Source organism: Lepidochelys olivacea (assembly GCF_965140295.1).
Source record: "Lepidochelys olivacea isolate rLepOli2 genome assembly, chromosome: 12".
Taxonomy (NCBI): domain Eukaryota; kingdom Metazoa; phylum Chordata; order Testudines; family Cheloniidae; genus Lepidochelys; species Lepidochelys olivacea.
This window is the reverse complement of record NC_140422.1, coordinates 31,192,921-31,213,355: the sequence shown is the minus strand read 5'-3', so window position 1 is coordinate 31,213,355 and position 20,435 is coordinate 31,192,921. Positions and strand designations below refer to the sequence as shown.

Genomic DNA, 20,435 nt, shown 5'->3' with positions numbered 1-20,435 from the left:
CCTAATGTGGGTTGAAACATCTTAATACAGTACAAAGGAGGTAGCAAATGACTGACTTCTTGACTATATATATAAATACAGTGTACACATTTATTAGATTGTTGAGACATTTCAAATATCCTTTGCCAGACACAAGTCCTTCATTTCCCACCTTTGAACTGATATTATCTTTGTCTCTGTAGAATTTTGAAATGAACTTTGTGCATGAGTTTTCACTGGATTTTGTATTTATCACTTTCCGTTGATTTCAGTGTAAATACCATATAGCTTCACTTAATGGTTCAAGTTATAAATGATAAATTCCTCTACACAGCTGGCTAAAAATCTTTGTTTCAAGTATTTATTTCTTTTAGATGGATATTTCCATCATAAATATCTTTATTGATTTTTAAACTGAGACAAAAGTGTACATAAAATGAGCAAGCTATGAACAATCAACATAAAACATGTACAGACAGCTACCCCTTGCAATCTCATGTAGTTTCAACTGCATGTTTGTGTTTTCCTTCCCTTTAGATAAGAGAAATTATTCCCATATCCCATGAAATTCTTTAGTTTTATCAGTAATCTAGGAATATTTCTAATACAGAACCAGGAACATTGTAAGCATGCTGAAAAAGTACTGATTGGTACAGAGATTGTTTTAAATCACATAAACAATTCTGGCTCCCAATACATGGCACATACTTACATGGTCAGGTACAGCATTGGTGCTCCAGCTCTTTGCCTAGAGAGTGTTATGCACGTTGGCAGAATAAACGAGAAGCATCTGTTAATACCTCATAATTTCTAGTGCTCAAGGAATATGACTATCTAGGATGGGAGATAAGGGGGGAAAGGAATAGCACTACACAAAATAAATGAAAATGTATTTTTAGCCTGACTTTACAAGCTGTTTTTTATTTCGCAATGAAAATTTTAAAGAAAAATAAACAGAGCTTGTGAATGAAGGGCCTACACAGATTGGCCAAATAAGAAACTTTATGGGAAAAGAAAACAAATCTTATTTGTTTTATCCAGCTTTAAATGATCTTCCAAGGTGCAAGAATGGTGTAGTCAGCAGCATGAATACAACACTGGAATGAGAGGAGAGGCAGGATTCATTAATGCAGAATTCCACATAAAATTTACTAGGAACTGATGGGAGAAAGAATACAGGATGTTCAACAGCAAGTGAAGTCCAAGTTGATACTCAGCGTGAGTTTAAAAGGAAGATTTTTCTCAGCCTTAAAAGACCAGTTTCAGAGATACGAGGGGGCAGAAAACTGTAGTCACAGAAATGGATTGTACAGTGCTTGAGAAAGAGAGGCAAAAGTAGAATACTTTGCGGTACCACATTTACAAACAGACTCATTTGAATGCTCCCAGGCGGCCATGCTTGTGTGTCCAAACAAAACATACATGCACATTAGTACACAATATCAAGCAGGGTGATAAAAACCTGAATATGGGAGTGATCCTGCTGTAATTAACATCAATGGGAGTTTTGCCTTAAACTTCAGTGGGAGCAGACCTTTTTTCCTTAAAGTGGGTCTGCTGATTCAGTTCGTTTTCTGAAACACCAACCCTTTGACATAAATAAACTGCACATGTCAAGGGCCCAATCCTGCTTCCACTGAAATCAATGGAGGCTTTGCCATTGATTTCAATGGGATCAAGAGCCCAATCCTGCAATCAATAAGTGTGTTTTGCCTGAGTAAGGTTGAATAAAGACTGCAGAACTAAACCTAAATTATACTGATTTATCTGGATTATACAAGACCATTTAAAGAAAAATGCAGAAAAGAAGCAGAGAAGATAAAAATGTGAATTTAGAGTGGTTCCCATTCAATTGTTTGTTTCAGTTGGAGCTGGACTTGGTCCACTGGAGCTCTGACGAGTAAAGATTGCAGGATCAAAACACAATCATGGCATACATCTTGATTATACAGATCCATATAAAGATTAGTGGGGAGGAAAAAGGCAAAAAAAAAAAGAGACTATGAACTCTTGTCTGGTGACTTCTTTTCAGTGGCTGCTTCGAAAGAAGACCTTCAGTTACTAACTCCTTATTAAAGATAAAAAAATTGTTGACTGTACAAATTGTCATACCCAAGCATTAATTGATTCTACTCCTTTGCTGTCTTCTCCCCACATACCTCACCCATTTCCCCAGCCCAGGATTATATATTTCTTTAGCAGCACCAGCAAATCAGAATTTATTGTACATATGTTTGTGTTCCACTTAATAAAAAATATACCTATATTTTCAGATAAACTTTGTTAGTAATTCATGAGGTAAGTGACTATTTATGCTAATAAGGGAGAAATATATTCTCAAGCATAATGCATTACATAAATTTGAATGCAAAATGTTCAATTATGAAGTAAATACAGGTAATGCAAATAGTAAATTACATCTAATAAAATATATAGAAAGAATGTATCTTCAAAGAGAAGCTTTTGCTTGCATCTGTGAGTTCTTTAAAGAGAAAAGAATTAATAAATACTGAATTACTATGTTGATTATTTAGCTCATAATTCACCTATCTGTAATGACTCCTAGTAATCAGACTGTTTCATGTCCTCGAATATAAGGCAGGACTGTTTCCTCAGCAATTTTATCCCTATCAGATTATCTTGTCTGATTCTATTAATTCTCTCCCATAAATCTGCTAACAGTGATTTGTGATTTACTTACCCTGTTAACTGATCTGAAGACTGTTAAAAGGATTTATCTAGCAGTGCACCTAAGAGCAGTTTATGGCTTATCATTCTGTTACTCTGAGGAAGTCTTTCTGAAATCAATTTGGTTGGTTTCATAGTTAAATTCAGTGGACACTGTTTAGTTCTGCACCATAAAATAAGATACTAGATAAACAAAAGGTGCAGTGACTGTACTTAATGTGTTGTCCTTGATATGTGTTTGTTTACGTTTATAACAAATTACCCTTAAAGTCAATATAATTCATAATCTGCATGTTACCTTTTTCTATAAACCTTCTATACATAATATATATACATACATAAAGACACATTTTTTTACTTAACTAGGAAAGCTCTTAATACACAGTTGAAGTTCCTGTACCAATGTAACCCAATTAATGTGTATTTTGATGTTTAATGTTTCACATTTGACTCTATGGTTTGTCCCCGCCCCAAAAAAACTTACAGAAAATATACATCCATTTGGGAAAGCTTATGAACCTGGTCAATAACTAGTGAAAATAGGGTTCTAAATTACATTAGCAGAGGTTCCGAAAAGCAATAGATATCAAGAGACTATTAAAAGAACCATATAGTGCTTACTCTGCCTGGATTAAGACTGGATTATAACAAACAGTGCTAGGAAAAGGGGGCAGTCTGAGAGATTTTGGCCTGCAATAATTGTGGGAAACGGAAGGCTGAATAGCTCTAATTGAAATGAAAGTGTGCGATTGTTATGAAAGAAACACTGTTAATAGAGGACTGTAAATGTTTAGACACCCATTGTGAATAGCCAAATAATAAAGAAAAATACTATAAAAATGAGAATTATAGGGTGTTGGGAGGGGGTGTCGCTTTTGAAGGTTATCAAAAATTACTAATCTTTTTTCTCTAGTGTGCTGAACAATAGACATTTTGGCGTGGCAGTCGTATGTAATAGTTAAACAAGGACAATATTGTACAACCAATAATTTTACTTGATGTTCTAGCAGGTCAGGGCTCCAGATTAATTTACAGCACTTGCTTACACTGGTACCAATTCAGAAACAGCGCCTATTAGCAAATACCATTTCATACTCTGTCTATAGTTTAGAGTGTACTCAGTAAAATTCCTAGTTTGCAAATGTAGCACATTAAATCCTCATGTCCAAACTATTTCATAGGTCTGACAATGTATTTCCTCAGGCATCTATAAAATGGGCCAGTGAAATACTACAATTGTAAATTCTGAAAAGCAGTAACATTTTTCATTTAAAAATATTAACACATATTTTGTCTAATAGGTGAGAACGTGAAGTGATATACTGTACCACAATCATCTTGCTCAAGAAGAAAACCAAACACAGGGAACTGGATTATCCTTTGCAGATTTATGCTAGGAGCCAGTGACTTTTGTTGAGTACAACAATGTCAAAAGCAGGAAAGCAAGCCTGAGTAGTTAAGTTGTATTAACTTTGCCACAAATAACAATTGATAAGTTGTGCCGAACAGATATCCATAGTTATTATTCTGCTGTCAAAATAGTTACAGAAAATGTTTCTAACGGAGTTATCTTTACAGATCTATGGTATGCTAAACTGCTTTTAAGTATCAGTGGCAATGTACACTATATGACTTTCAGATACTAATGCTGGAGCTGATAATCATATTGGCATAATCATGAGATGTTATCTGCTGTAAGCCTACTACCCATGTTCTACTTCCCAGGCGGAGAATCTTTGTCTTTTGAAAATGATGATTTCCACAACTGGTGAAAAAAAATATGGAGTAATATTCTTGGAATTGTTATAAATAGCAAAGTATGAGAGGCAGGAGAGTGGGAAGGCCAAGGGAAGAAGAGAGGTTCTGAAGTGCAATGTTCAATAAGCTGGTTTAATGTATGACTAAGTGTCAGAAGTCAGGTTTCTGACTTACTTCTCAGATAAATAACTTTATAGCACTGCACTTAATCTTACTTACCACAGACAACTCATTTATTACTGAATTACAAGTGACTTTAATTCTATTGGTATTGCCATAAAGTCCGTTGAAAATCAAGGCTGGCAATTTTTAAGATTTTTTTTTTTTGGTCTTACTTCAGTATACCACAAAAGGGCCCTGTGCAGAAACATTACCAGCATAGCCCCTTGTCTCTTTCCCCCTTGGTTAAACTGAGAAGTACAATGAAAGCCAGCTCTTTAGATAGGGTGACTTGATTGTCTTTATTGCAGTAGCCTAGTGAACAGCCTGACTGGCAGGCACGAGAATTCCACCGCTGTAAGAGTTAATGGCAGAGTTAATGAGCTACATAAACTTTTCTGCACTTACACGACAAGAAAGCGGGTTGATCAACAAAACTGGCCAGGGATCAAGATTAATAAACCGACCTTTGCCGAAAGGTGGCGCTGTCGAGGTTTAAACCAAGCACATCCACCGCGGTTTTCACTCCTCCTTCCCATTTTGCTTTCAGTTTTTAAGACAAAAAAATAAAATAAAATAAATATAATTAGCTCTAAATGTATCAAATGAATTAAACAGATCAACCGTCTGAAGGGGCGCCGCCGAGGTTCTGCATACAATCGCTGCGTTTATAGATAGAGACAGATCTTTCCTAGCGTCTCCAATCCAAATCTCTTCTCCCAAACTTGCCTCTCGTTAGACGGTGAGCGGACACTGGAGTTTAGTTGGATTTGTTTGCACAAGGTCAAACAGCAATCGGTCCGGGGGTCGTTATTAGCACTGAAGTGGGAACAGGGGGAGCCCCTGGGTGGGTGTCAAGCGGCTTTGCTGAACGTGTAACCCCATGATGGTGTAGGATCGTGGGGGGGGGGGCAGAGAAGGGCTGAATGTCACGATCAAGTACAAAGTTATTCGCTTTCACGTGAGCGTGCAAGTGGCCCACACCCCGGCCAGGCGGAGATCAGATTATACTTTGCGCGTGCACGAGAGAGGAGGCAAAGGCCACCCGGTGGCCGAAGTCTGCAGGAGGGACCTCGGCTTCGCTGAGCTCCTCCACGGAGTTAACTCTTCCCAGCCTTTGTGCCGCTGCAGCGGCTTCAGCAGCCCTGCTGGGGAGGGGGCAACGAGAGTTTCATTTGCTTCCTTCAGCACCATGCACTGAAAGAAGGTTTCTCTGTGGGGGGACACAGCGTCAGTCTCTTTAGTCCAATATCTCCAAAGGTGTCTGGCCCCCTAAGAGAGCACGTCCTTATCTTTACACTGACCTTCTCTCCCCATTTCCAGACTCTCCTCGCCACCCATCCCCACCTTTTAGCGACAGTCCCTGTGCTTCTCTATCGACTCTGCCCCACAGCAAGAGAGAGGCCTCCTACCCCTTCAGCCCGAGGATGGTTTAGGTAGCATCAGTTTTATTTTATTTTTTTAAAAAACGTGCACTCTAAGAAACAAGTTACCTACCAAAGCTGTCACATATAAATGCTTAAGCGTGGCATGCAGAGAAAGAGAAAACAGCAAGGGTTTTAAGCAGGCTACGTTTATGCTTACCTATTAAAAACAAGGCAAAAAAAGGTAAAGGAAAAAAAAAAGCACTGAATTCCCAAATATTTTCTCTCTTAACTCAGGTAATAAACATTAAGCCCATGTGAAACCGAGTACAAGCATATGGCCAAGAAAGAGTTAAAAATTTAGCCCCAGCTGACAGTCAGCTGATTGGCCCCTGATTGACAGCTTCGAAAAGTTTCCTTGTTTCTATACTATTATGCTAATGAGGGCTGAGATTGAAGCAGCCCATTGGTCCGGACTTGGAGTCAATTTCCCATTTGAAAGCTGACGTCAGGACTGCTATAAAACTCAGCAATGCTTTTAAACTCTACTGCTGGATGAGACCTTTAAAATGTTTTTCATCTTCTTGCTGTAGCTTTGGGGTTCCGTTTTTTCTTTCTTTTTTTTTTTTTTTGGTAAAGAAAAATATTTTGGTTATCGCGCTGACTTTTAATTTTTCTTTTTTTAAAATTTATCCTTCCGTCTTTTTCCTCTCCTCCCCCTTCCCCGATGAACCTCTTCTCGGTTTGCACTTTGCATGAAAAAGACCAGAGGAAAGACATCATGAAGTGTTAAAAAATAATCATAAAGCCACCTTTGCAGCAACAACAACTAAAAACTCCAGCTGCAGTTTGCAAAGCTGCAAAAACAGAGAGAGAGAAACAACCTTTTTTCGCAAAAGGCGAATAGAAAGAGCAACCCGCTCTGATGCATCATCAATACTATAGGCTCTGCAAAGGATAATAAAGAGAGAGAGAGAGAGAGAGAGAGAAACAGTCGGTGCAAATTGGAGCGAAGGTTGCAAGGGGCTGGTGGAGAGAGAGAGAGAAGGAAAATATATATTGCAAATAATCAAGCTGGCTCACCCGGTTGCAACTCAGAGCAGTCCCCTCGCTCCTGGTGCGCACCCTTTCTGGAGGACTGTCAGCAGCAAAAGGATGGCATCAGAACTGGCAATGAGCAACTCCGACCTGCCCACCAGTCCCCTGGCCATGGAATATGTTAATGACTTCGATCTGATGAAGTTTGAAGTGAAAAAGGAGCCGGTGGAGACCGATCGCATTATCAGCCAGTGCGGCCGCTTGATCGCTGGGGGATCGCTCTCTTCCACCCCGATGAGCACGCCCTGCAGCTCGGTGCCCCCTTCCCCGAGCTTCTCGGCGCCCAGCCCGGGCTCTGGCACGGACCAGAAGACCCACCTGGAAGATTATTACTGGATGACCGGCTACCCGCAGCAGCTCAACCCAGAGGCGTTGGGATTCAGCCCCGAAGACGCGGTGGAAGCGCTGATCAACAGCAGCCACCACCAGCTCCAGAGCAGCTTCGATGGCTATGCTAGAGGGCAGCAGCTGGCCGCCGCGGCGGCCGGCGCGGGGGGCTCCATGCCCGGGGAAGAGATGGGCTCCGCCGCCGCCGTGGTCTCCGCGGTGATCGCTGCCGCCGCGGCGCAGAACGGGGCGCCCCACTACCACCACCACCACCACCACCCGGCGGGGCACCACCACCAGCAGCCGGGCAGCGTGCAGTCCAGCAGCAGCAGCAGCAGCAGCGGCGGCGGCGGGGGAGGCGGCGGTGGCGGCGGGGGTCTGCACCACCAGCACCACAGCAGCGGCCTGCATTTCGACGACCGCTTCTCGGATGAGCAGCTGGTGACCATGTCGGTGCGGGAGCTGAACAGGCAGCTCCGGGGGGTGAGCAAGGAAGAGGTGATCCGGCTGAAACAGAAGAGGAGGACCCTCAAAAACAGAGGCTATGCCCAGTCCTGTCGCTTCAAGAGGGTCCAGCAAAGGCACGTCCTGGAGTCAGAGAAGAACCAGCTGCTGCAGCAAGTAGAGCACCTAAAGCAAGAGATCTCCAGGCTGGTCCGGGAGAGGGACGCCTACAAGGAAAAATATGAGAAGCTGGTCAGCAATGGCTTCAGAGAAAACGGATCCAGCAGCGACAACCCTTCCTCTCCAGAGTTTTTCATGTGAGTTCCAACAGCCTTGCCACCTTAAATAAAGTTCTCCATGTGAGTTGTTGTTGGGGGCTTGCTAGATCAACAACCAAGCTTGCCAGCTTATATTTTTTTTTAAACTCGAAACGATTAAAAACAAAAACAAAAAAACAACAACAAAAAAGTTGTTTTTTTTTATGGTGGGGCTGGCTCATTGTTGGCCAACCTAGAGTTCTACATGAGTTTCTTTTCTGTTTTATTTTTGTGGGGGCTTGCAATGTTTTTTTTTTTTAAACATTATAAGATCCAACTTGCCACCAACTCAGTTCTTCATATGAAGTTTGTTCTTCTTTGAAACCTGCCATCCACATTATATTTTTTTAAGTTCATGAGTTTTTTTTTTCTTTTGACCTTGCTGTGTCCAAAAAAGTCAAAGGTTTTTTTTTTTGCCATCCTGAATTCTTCATATGAGATTTGAGCTTTGCAAAAAAAAAACAAAAAACAAACAAAAAAAACCCAAAACAAAAAAAATACAAAAACAATGTGAATTTTTTAGACTCCAGCTTGCTGAGTTCCATCAGTTTTTAGCATTGTGATAAACTAGAGATGTACCTAGATCAACCTGCCAAAATCAAGCCTGCATCAGCCTTCAGTGTGTTAATGTGAGTTTTGGCCTTAATCTGCCAAACATGAGACTTTTAGTCTGCCATTAGATCCCATATTCATCTCATGCATTATGCTTGCTATTTTGTCTTAGCAACAATGGACTATGAAAAAGAGACATTTATTAATAAAACACCCTGCATGCTGGACATGTAGGGTATAATTATTTTTTTTTCTTTTGCTTGGAAATGGACTTTTGGAGACTATTATGGCATGGCATTCATCCTTTTGTTTTATTGCCTCATCACTTTTTTGAGTTGAAAGCAAAAAAGTGCAACCTTTGATCTTCCTCCTCCTCTTCCTCCCCATTAAAGTTTGTGTCTGCTCTAAAACTGCTTTGAGTTACTCAAAACTTCAGACTTCCTTTTAAATGCACTGAAGCATTCCCTGTTTCAAAAAATGCCAGAATGGATTCTGATAACCTAATGTGGCAAAAAAAAAAAAAAAAAAAAAAAGAGAGAGAACTTTGGAAAGATGATGTGTTTTGTTTTTTTTTTAAATCGCTTCCCAGTTTGGGGACTTTAAAACCATGCTGTTGCCTAAAACAGTCTAAAATTTATTTTTATGTGATCTGCCCCAAGTTTATTTCCTTTTTTCTTTTGCATCTGGTCATTGTCAAATGTGAATGCTCTGGGTTCCTAGTATATAATTTAATTCTAGTTTTTATGATCTGTAAGCCCAGTTAAAATGTATGCTACAGATAAAGGAATGTTATAGATAAATTTGAAAGAGTTAGGTCTGTTTAGATGTAGATTTAAAAACAAGAAGATTGATGCACTAAATTGTTTACTGTTGTGATGTAAAGGGGGGTAGAATTTGCAATGGGACTGTTTTTTAAGAGTAGCTTATGCAGCATGTGCTTGCAACTTAAATATAAGTTGGGTATATGTAGTCCTTGCTATACCACTAACTGTATTTGAAAACCAAAGTATTAAAAGGGGGAGGCACCCCTGTTTATATCTATAGGGGTATTTTACATTCAAAATGTATTTTTTTTTCCAAAATTGAAGTATTTGGGACTGAATTGCACTAAGATATAACCTGCAAGCATATATAAAAAAGACAAACCTGTTTAGAACGCTAATACAATTTATGCAGTTATAAAGATGGCATTACTGCACAGTTTTAAGATGATGCAGATTTTTTTACAGTTGTATTGTGGTGCAGAACTGGATTTTCTGTAACTTCAAAAATTCCACAGTTTTAAAGGCAATAACCAGTAAATTTTATTTTCAGGGACTGATATCCTGTCTTTTAAAAAAAATGGAAAGTAAATCTTACCACAATAAATATAAAAAAATCTTGTCAGTTACTTTTCCTTTTACATATTTTGCTGTGCAAAATTGTTTTATATCTTGAGTTACTAACCATGTGTGATGTTCTTATGTGCTTTTCTTTCATTTTCAACTTTATGGTTATATCAAAAGAGAGAATAATCTACAATAATAAACTGCATTTTTTTGATTCTGTACTCAGTTTTTTAGTGTGTAGTTTAAAAAGTTAAACAACTATGAAAGCAGTATCTAAGCCTAATACATTGTAAGGAAGTGATGCTGATACAAGAGTTGAACCCACTGATATAAAGGAGAGGAGAAGTTAGCAGCCAGTTATATGTAAAGTGGAAAATTGTCACCCACGAGAAATTAGTTATCTGTCAGGCAGGTGAAAAACGTGATCTTTCAGGTTTTGTAATGACTTAGAGGGCCTTAGTTCCTATGAGTCATATCGTGCCATCAATTTCAAGCTATTGATCTCAAAGGGAAGTTCTGCTGAAAAACCTGATGACACAATATGGTCCTATATTTTGATTGTTTTATGATGGAGTAAAGTGAAAGGGAAGACTTAACATCCTCTTATCATCTGATCCAAGCAGAACAGTTTGTATGTAGTAAGAGATGACACTGCATCAGGTTTTTCTTGTCACATATTCATCTAGTGCTAGAGATAAAGAGTTTTTGACATTTGGCATACCCCATTCTAACCTCCCTCCCCTCCCTTTTCCACATCATGGTTTTCTCGACAGCCACAGGCCTTAAAAGGTTAACAGTGAATTTTGGAGGGAAAAAATCAAAAATCAAAGGCCTTTCAAGTTATTTGCCCTAAACAAACACTCAAAAAGGTTAATTTGCTAAAAAATGTTAAGGTCCAAAGGTGTGCTCTTTACTATAATTCTGCATGCCAAAGGACATTTTTAGCTTTGAACATCTCCTAAAACTATTGACCCAGTTATTTTACAGTTACTTTCCCTAGCAGCTCCCCAGAATAAGTAGAGAGGTTTTCATAGTGTTTTCTCCAGTATTTGAATAGGATTAACTTTGTAGTTCATTTGAAAAACTTAGGCCTCTCGAAGCATGTTACAGCTTCAATAATTTAGCTTTATCTCAGGCTCATAAAACCAACACTATTTATAAATTTCTTCTAAATTATAAAACAACCCCCAATATATGGAGAGAGTGGAATTAAAACATCACAGCAAACTGCACCAGAATTCTGTTCTGGGAGGGTTAAGACAGCTGTTTCTCAGAGAAACTGCTCAGAGTTGGGTCCTGCACTCTACCCAGGCAGAGTTCTCACTGATTTCAGGTCAGGACTGCAGGATCGGACCCTAAATCATGCTCTGCTCAGGAAGGCCGAGTTTCCCTTAAAACACAACAGGTTGTGTCAACAGTCACATCAAGGGGGGAATTCAAGCATTGATTTCTGAGTGAATCAGCTCCCATTAAAGTCAATGGCAAATAAATAAATCTCTGACTTCAGTGGTAGCAGAATGGGTCCCTTCAATGGGAGACTTTTATGGAGCTTTGGAACTGGTCCCTGGTGTTAACCAATTCTGTTCAATATTCACCCTTCCTCCTGAACATGAAGTCAATGGAGTGCCCTTTAGCATTTGACCTTCTGTTACACCACAATTTGAGTAATGGTTCAAGCTCCATATTCTGGTTAATTGGAGTTTCATATTCTAGTTAATATGTAATCTGAGGGTAAACTGGCTGCTATTGGCTGATTAGAAAATTATCTGCTCTCATAAAGATAGCAACTTTTTCTCCTGCTTTAAATGTTTAAACCTCTATTAGTGCCCACATTTTTCATGGCGGTCACTTAGGGACTGAATTATTCCAAAGAATTCACAAGTATTGATATTTTCAGTAAACTGATAAGCACCTTACATTTAAAATTACCTTCTAAACTAATACACTGCAGCTAGTTTCTCAGGCACAGATGCAGAGCCCCTCTTATGTGCAATCAATTTGTGGCACAACATTAACCCTCTTAATACAACAGATCTCATAGTTTAGTAACGTGAAAAGGTGTAAGCAGTTACTAGGTTTACAATAGTATTTTGAGGCCAAGAAGAGGTGATAGAGCAAATGAAACATTGCTCTTTCTGGGTTTTGCTTGGTTGGTTTTAGTATACCCCCAGTATAGGTAAAGGTTTTATGAACTGAGCTAAGAAAAGCCTTCCAAGAAATAGATTGTCAGAGGAAAAAATACTCTGTACACACTCCAATGAGAAAAGGCTTGTCTTTTTCGTTGCCCATGAACCTAACATATCAATCTTTACTTCAGACTTAAAATGCATTGTCTTCCTTAGGCTGTATCTGAATCTCTGTCTGAAATACTGTTAGATTGCAACTAAAGAGAAAAAAAAACCCACTACAGGGCAGTTTTAATAACCACTAAAGCAAACCATCAATTGGGGTTCTGTATGAATTTAAGGGGAGATCACACCTTTCTAGCAGAACTGCTTGCTGAGCACGAATTGGAACAGATCTGCTCTGAATAACCTATATTCATTAATCACCCCTTGCTTGGAGCATTCCGGCCTGTATCCTGCTAAGACTCTCACTAAACTCAGTGGTAAAATTCCCATTGATTTGAATGGGGAGCAGGAGTCTGTACCCTTTACTCACTTCTCACTCATGTAAATCTCTTACTGAAGTCAGTGGAAGCTTTGCCTGAGTAAGAAGATATGGCCCCATATGTCACAAGAGAGAGTTAGTTCTTACTCTCTACATCGCTAACAGTGTCCCATTTCTGCCATCGCCCTATGGTTCTTTCTCATTTATTAGCTACATTGCAAAGAATGTTCATTAAGATGTGCACAAAAGAGGCGACCCTTTGCTCAGTCTGAAATATGGTTCAGAGTGTGATACAACCTCCCCCCACCCCATTCTTAAGCTTTTTTCTAAAATGTAGCATAACCCCATTCCTAACATCAAGGGCTCGGCTTAGTGGAGTGAAATATTTTTGTGTTTGTACTACAGTATTCTTCCTGCCTCCCCACATAGGATCACATCTGAAAAGGGGAAAATATTCCTAGCCACCTGAGTGTATTTTTCTTTAACAACTCTTTGCAATGGCAACTGTGCTGTTTGCTCATTTTGTTCAGCAACAGTAAAAATACGTGGCTTTACTTATTAGAAAGGCTACTACTTCCTTTTTTTTATTTACCCCACAATAAAAGCTCTTCTTTAAAAACAAATCCTCACTAATAATAGTAGCAGCAAATTTTAAGTTTACAAATGGATGTCCCCGTCCCCTCCCCCATTTTTTTTCCTTTTGGACTAACTTTGGCACAGCTGCTTCATTTCCCTGTATTCCTCGCGCCCCACAGTATGTAAGAAGTTCTTGAGCAAGAATCATTCATAATTTTTAATACCAATTTCTCTGACATAATATCAGGCACACAGTTCTGCTGCTTCCTGGATTTAGGGAGGAAATGATGCATATATCAGAATTATCTGTTCAGATGCCAGAACCACATTGGTGTCATTTCAGCATGTGCAGCTTTGAAAGGAAATCCTCTGTATTTATTACTAAGATCATCATCTGAACTAAATGGACTCACTGTTTCTGACACCTGTTCAGATGACTGGATTTAAAAATTCCACATACAAAAATACTTTTTTCAGTAGTGAAGGTTTTAAATAAACATTTTCTCCTTTAAAATCACTAATGTCATGTTGTCAGTAGATACCTGAAAACATGTAAATTCCAGTTGTTGCTGTGGCAAATGTAATATATTTTGCCTGCTTAACACATCTTTCCACACACTCAGGTTATCTGTATCCACATGTATCTATTTTAAGTGCACATCTTGTTGTAAATAGCACAAGCTAGTACCATAGGACACAAAAAGGTGGGAGGTTCTTTAAAGAACTAATTTTTTCAGAGACACAGTTGAGCATTCATACACTACAATTTTAGCACTTTCTAATGAATTTAGCAGGCTCAGTGGATGCAAATCAATAGATGTTAATGCTGTACACTCCACAGCATCTGTTACTGTAGGACAGTTAGTGTAGATTCCAATTGGTGGTGGAGGAGGACCAAAAATAAAGCTTACCACTCTTTTGGGGGGGGGGGGGTGACTGCACTCAGATTTGTGAGTTCAAGACCAGAGCAATGCAAAATATTCCAAGATGAAAGTGATCAATGCCAGCGCTAAGTAACACAGGCAGGGGTAGATGGGTGTGTTGATAGTTACAGCTAATCAGTTAAACTCCTACTATAGTCACCATCACCTTGATCTGAATCTATAATTTCGCGGTGTGCTTGAGGGCTGCTTGTTAATTGATCGCGGATTACTCACCGAAATTATGAGTTTCCAGCGTGCTGTGCCCTTTCTGGTCGTCAACTCTAAAACAGTGCAATTTCTTACACTGCAGTAAAATACTTTAGGCCTGTAGTTTTGGCAGAGTGAGTTTTCGGATGGAGATTGCCCTGCCTGCATAAGCGCTTGATTTTAAGTACTGTATACTTTGACGTGTTTTCCTTTTAAATACATATCCACCAGACATCGTGCATGGAAGGAATAGAAGACAGAGCAGAAGTTTGCTAGAAGCCTTGTTTCCACAGGCATAGAGCAAGAGACAAATCGAGCAGTGTCTAAAGTTTCCAGCAGGGTGAGAGGGTGAAGTGTCACTGATGGCCTCTCAATTGTTAATTTATTAGGAAGTACAGTCCCGAAAAATGTTCTCTGCAGCTCTCCCCCTTTAAAACAAAATGTTAATGGTTGTGTATGGAGGCGTAAGGGGGCTCAACACCCTATTTCAATGCGTGATCTGGCCAACTGTTCCGCTCCCTCCTGCCTCGGTTTTCAGTGTCAAACAAGCGTCCTTGAAGCCTCGGTGGTGTCAGGCAGACCAGCAATACACATTCATTTCCCAGGCTTGAACTCGCCAGAATTTGGATCTACAGTCACACCCCAGCCAGCTGCAGAATGGCAAAGATGTTTGTTCCCTTTTGGCTTCTTAAATCCAGGCTGGGGGGTTATTCAAAATAAAGACATGAAACTCCCCAAACAGAAAGAATAAACTCCCCCTCCCCAAGAAAATCTCTAGCACTCAAATAACCCCTCCCCACATTTCTCCCGCATAATCTCTTTGCTTCCAAAGTATACTGGGGGTTCCTGATGTTGGGTTTTCAGTGTAACCATCGGCCGGCGGGTTGATGCGTATCAATAGTTGTGTTATGACTCGGAATGTTCCTGGAAATGAAACACCTGCTCTGAATCCGCTTAAACAGCATCCTGTTGACATGAACCCGCAAATCCCAAACACTGTCCCCTGTACCGCTGAGGCTGCAATGTGGGGTACTGAAGCGAAGGGCAGGGCGATTAAGAATCTACGTCTGAGACCACGCGGGTTATAAATGGATGTCTCCTGTTTCGGTCCTTTCCCTTCCACCTTATTATGTAAATGAGAATCCGCGTGGCGAGATCGGCTGTGTAAATGTGTTCCGGTCTGCGTCTCCGTTTCCGATCAGGAGAGGTCATTCCCTCGGGACACCGGGCTGAGGGAGGAACCAGCATTTGTGTATTTCCCCCGGGTACTGTCAGGGCTCAGGCCAGACAGAAACGTGACCATTAAGGGCCCGATCCTGCTCCCACTCAACTCAAATAGGGGACGTGGGGGGAGTTCCCATGGACGGGGCCAAGGCATTTCAAGGGACTACGGACGGCGTCTGTCAGCCCCCCCACCCCCCCATGCCCTGCCCAAAGGGCGCCGACCCGGGCGCCTTCCCCCGCCGAGGGCAGCCTGTGTCCCTTCCCAGGAACACAGAGCCACCGCGGCGCATCGCTTGGACCAGCCGAGCCGAGCCGAGCCGAGCCGTTCCGCCCTCCTAGCCCGGCCCTGGGGCAGACGCGGGGCGGAGAGCAGGTGGCCCCGCGCAGGGGCAAGGGCCCGGGGCTGGCCGCTAGCCCCGACCCTCCCCGAGCGCCCGAGGACGGGCCCAGCGCGGCTGCGGTTCCCGGCACGTGTTCGCCCCTGTAAAAAGCCGCTTCGAGTCCGAGGGGCGGGGAAGCGGCTCGGTCCTGCCAGGGGTTTGCCCAGAACTTCGTGGGGACGAGCCCTGGCCCAGCCGGGGGCGTTAACGCGAAGTGCCCCCTAGGAGGCAAATGGGCAGGGGCCAGCTCCCCCCCCTTCCCAGCGGGGGAGCCAAGGGGTTACCTGCCAAGGAGGCGACCCAGACCAGAAGCGTTGGGGCAGGGGGACCCCCATGGCCACCATGAGCCTAGCCAAGGAAGGGGGCCGCAGGGGCTGGTACCTCTCTGCGCTGCCCCAGGAACTGGGGGGCGGGGGGTCTGTGTCTGGGCGGCCGGGCTCACCCCAGCAGGGGCTTGTGCCAGCAAACAGGCCAGGCGGCTCACACCTCCCCAACCACAGCCAAGGGGGCTCTCGGGCGGCCCAGCCTGGCTGTGTTACTGCAGCGGGCCGGAGGGGAGGGAGGCCGCTGCTTTTGTGTGCTGTCTAAATTCAATTCCTGAAGGATCCATCCATCCGTCCAAAGCTTAGCGCCGGTGTGTCGTGCAGGCGGCCTTCCGCTGACCGATCATCCCTTAGGTACGTTCCTGGAGCCAGCGGTGCTGGGATTTTATTTGGATTCGGCCCCTTTTGCCTTTTCTGTCTGATAACCTGGGCTCACTTAAACCTAATCCAAAGCCCAGTGAAGTCAATGGGAGTCTTTCAGTTAGGTTTGGGATCAGAGCCTTGGTGGCTGGGGGAGATGGGGGTGGGGGAGGTTTGGGCTGCATGCTTTGTAAATCATTTGCAGTTGGGAGAAGAGCAGTTTTCCAAATCCAGCTGATTTTCTCTCTGTCTCTCTCGGAGATAGAGTTTAATGCTCCATTTTAACACAGGCTGATTAACCTACCTGGACCAGAACCTTCCCTTTCACTGATTTTTAAAAGTAGAAATTTAAAAGATCTTGGAAACTACAGTAACTTTAAAGAGTGGGTTTTGTGTGTGGGTATCAGCTCCTAAAGTTGTGGTATTCTCTAAAAAGAGTCCCAGGTTTCTCAAACATTTGAGGCCCTTGCAATGAAACATTGGCAGTGCTGAAAGGTAAGTAACCCTGAAACAAAAAAGATCCAGTTCCTTTCCCTGCCTGTCCCCCACCCCCAACTGCTTCCTAATTCACTGATGAAAGTACTGTAATACATAAGAAGCCAGGCCAGAGTTTGCAATACATTTCACTGTTTTGCAATATAGGATGAACAAACAGACTTCACTTTTGACAAGAGACCTACTGCAGAGTCACTTTGGAGACAGGAATAATATAAGATTAAATCTGCTTAAAATTGTATATTCATGCCACACCACATTCCGTCTCTAAACTGAGCACAGTCTTTCAGCAGCCTTTATTGTAAAATCCTTTTTAACAGACCGCATTATAGAGGAGCAAATTTATTAAATGATAACTCTCCTGAACCAACTTTGTCAAATTAAAAGAAGAAGAAAAAGAAGTGTTATCAGCCGTGTTAAATTAATAAATCTGCTTAGCCTCTCCAGGCTGTTTTAGTGCTACATTTCTTGGAAACTCTTTTTATTAATACCTGATCTTCAAATAAACCTGTTAAATGATTCTGTGCACTGTGCCTGTGAGAGATGTGTCCACTCTGTTTCAGGTCTCCTTTGAATTGATTGAACTATTGTGGTTCTAGATAAGGGATAGCCTCATCAAAGACTAAAGATAATAGAGCAGGCTGACCACAACACTTTTTTGGATGGTCTTCAGGTGTGAGAATTGAATACTTATTCCTCCCAACTAAATGCATTAATAACAGGATGGATTCATCAATTGGCATGAGAGCAGAAGTCATCTTGAGGAAAATTACACCAAAGGTCTAAAAAGTGATCTGCTTTAAGAGATCCTGGGCAGGATGCCAAATAATACATATAATGAGACACTGTCCCTTTTCTCCAAAAATAACAGACAGGATCAACAAGATTGTTAGGGAGGCAAAGGAGCTGTCTTGAAAAGCCTTCATCAGCCACAATGCTTTGCTATGAACATATATGTGGGCATTTACGTGATCTGATTGAAACATTTCTGAATAAACATGATCTAATGTAAAATTTCCCACTACAAGGAAACATTGTTTTAAGTGGCATGCTTGAAAATATTTAAATACGCCATTCTATTCAGTTTGATGTTGAAAGTGATCTTTACATTGTGGAATAATAATTTAGTTGGCACAAATTGTACAGCTGATTTTTTTTTAAAGCTGCAGAGCTATTTTGCAATCAAAATGCCAGATAAACCCATAGATAGTCTTGCTTTTTTTTTTCAATCTTAAATCAGATATGCAATTTTTTCTTGCTATGTTTATGTTATGCTATGACAATACATTGATGTAGCTGCAGCTATACTTCCCGCAGAATACTTATTCTGTATAAGTATACATAGTGTATATATAGTCCAATGGAGAAAGTTAGATGTAACAAACATAACAAAATACCCATATATAAAGAGCATAGATTGACTCACTGGTTTATCTCACTTATTGTACAAAGATTCATTGTAACTGTGTTGAATCTTTTAAAATTAGATTTTAGATATATTTTGACAGTCTGAACTTGTATAGTGTGAGTAACCGTAGGGAGAAATGACAGCTCTGGTTTTGTTATTAAACTGCTGTCTGGAAAATAATGGACTATGTACAGAAATTGGTAATTATTTTGCCAGTTACATTAGCACAGCTAATAATAATAAAAAAAAATATTTAAGAAAACTATAGGAAGCTAAATGCTTTCAACTATTGTAGTTTGATATTCACTGTCAAGACAAAAATTGTATTTTTGTTTTACTAAGATAATAGTGCTATCACTAAGATCCTCGTGTTATTAATGCGAATAAAGGCCAGGCATGCTATTTAAAAATTGTTTCATTTTACACAGTGTTCCATTAAGTTCATCAGCACTAGAATACCGTTAATAAATAATACAGAAGACTTTCTGAAATTAAATTAGCATTCAATCAGAACAGTTCTTCTCTGTACAATATCAGTAAAAGTGACATATTTTAGAGTGTTTTAAATTTCTTTATTAATTATGTTTTGTTTATTTTAATATATTTACTAAATTAGGTACCCAAGAGAATCTTCTACATCGGTGATGTGAAAATGCCTGTTGCCTGAAGTTAAAAAAAAAAAAAGGTACATTTTGATTTTCATTTGCATACTTGAGTAAGAGTTTTTGTTTTGTTTTGTTTGACTGTTAATATGGAGCTTACTTAATAACCGATGGACGTTAGATTGGGCTCATATTCAGGTGTGTAAAAGTGACCTGGGCAATGTGAATGTTTTCTACTTTTGTTTACCAAGCATGTCTCCTATGTAGCATAATTTATATTTTATTCCTTGCGAACATCTTCTTTTTTTGTCTTCAAATCCTGGCATTCAGAAACGAGCTATGGTGGTTAAGTATGTGACTGCAGAAGATCTGTCTCAAATCTGGATGAAAATGATAGATGTCTGTATTATTTTATGTACATGCCCAGAATGTCCAATTGAATGAGAAGCATAATGCTGTCTTCCTCTCCCAAATCACATCTATTCAGTCTATCCCATTTACAGAGTATACAATATTTAGGAAAATGAGAAGATCAAACTTTTATATACACACACACACCTCGTAGATTCAGGCAGACATATGGTCCATGAGATCTGTTTATTATCAGGCTCAACTGTAAAAAAACACTAAGCGGTTTAAATGGGATTTTCAATTACAGAGATCCCTGTGTGAGTTTAATTATGAAATCTCATATTTTAGACAAGAATACAGCCTACGACACTTACATCAACAATTAAGAGGTGTTATTAAACAAAACACTGTTCATTTTTATTAGCTCGTGCAACTGAGTTTTATTTTTATTTAAAATTTGGCTGTGTGGGGAAGGGGGGTTAATCCTGTAGAATTCACGTGAGTCAAACTCCCATTGATATTTGCAGGAGTTTTGCTTGGGTATAGGCTGCAGGATTGGGCCAGGGGAGAACTTCATAAGAGACACATTTTGTGACCTGATTCTCTTCTCAGTTTACCTGAGTTAGTGACGGGTGTAATCTCATTGATATCAGTAAAATTACAACTGATTTATAGTGTTGTAAGCGAGAAGAAAATCAGACCCCTAGTTTTATTATGGGTCCTTGCAGAGCATATTATGTTGCATCTATTGAATAGGCTTGAACAGGAATTTTAAACATAGTCAAGATACTTGTTTTCACTGTTCAGTGTACACTGTTCAGTGTATTGTCTATCAGCTCATTGCTAACAAGAGTTCTTTATTTTAAATAATCTGAGATAATAATCATTGCTAATTTTGTTCAGTTATCTATGGACATGTTTTTAAAAAGCCTTTAATTTAATGTATAATTGTAATAACAGGA

At 40.5% G+C, this 20,435-nt stretch overlaps 1 protein-coding gene and 1 long non-coding RNA gene across 3 annotated transcripts in view; one reads left to right on the top strand and one right to left on the bottom strand.

Moving 5' to 3' along the window:
- Nucleotides 1–376: 376 nt before the first annotated feature.
- On the bottom strand, nucleotides 377–7,114 carry LOC311528891. The gene is made up of 3 exons (XR_014713722.1): nucleotides 7,032–7,114; nucleotides 5,052–5,127; nucleotides 377–1,076 (listed from the first exon to the last, which is right to left on the bottom strand). It is a non-coding gene; the product is annotated as an uncharacterized lncRNA (long non-coding RNA).
- The window catches only part of MAF (MAF bZIP transcription factor), a 231,688-nt gene continuing 218,351 nt past the window's right edge, over nucleotides 7,099–20,435 (top strand). For both annotated transcript variants that reach the window (XM_084644384.1, XM_084644385.1), the window contains exons 1-2: nucleotides 7,099–8,134; nucleotides 19,137–19,205. In XM_084644384.1, coding sequence (XP_084500510.1) covers nucleotides 7,104–8,134; nucleotides 19,137–19,170 — 1,065 coding nt within the window. In that variant the 5' untranslated portion in view covers nucleotides 7,099–7,103 and the 3' untranslated portion in view covers nucleotides 19,171–19,205. The remainder of the gene's footprint in view (nucleotides 8,135–19,136; nucleotides 19,206–20,435) is intronic.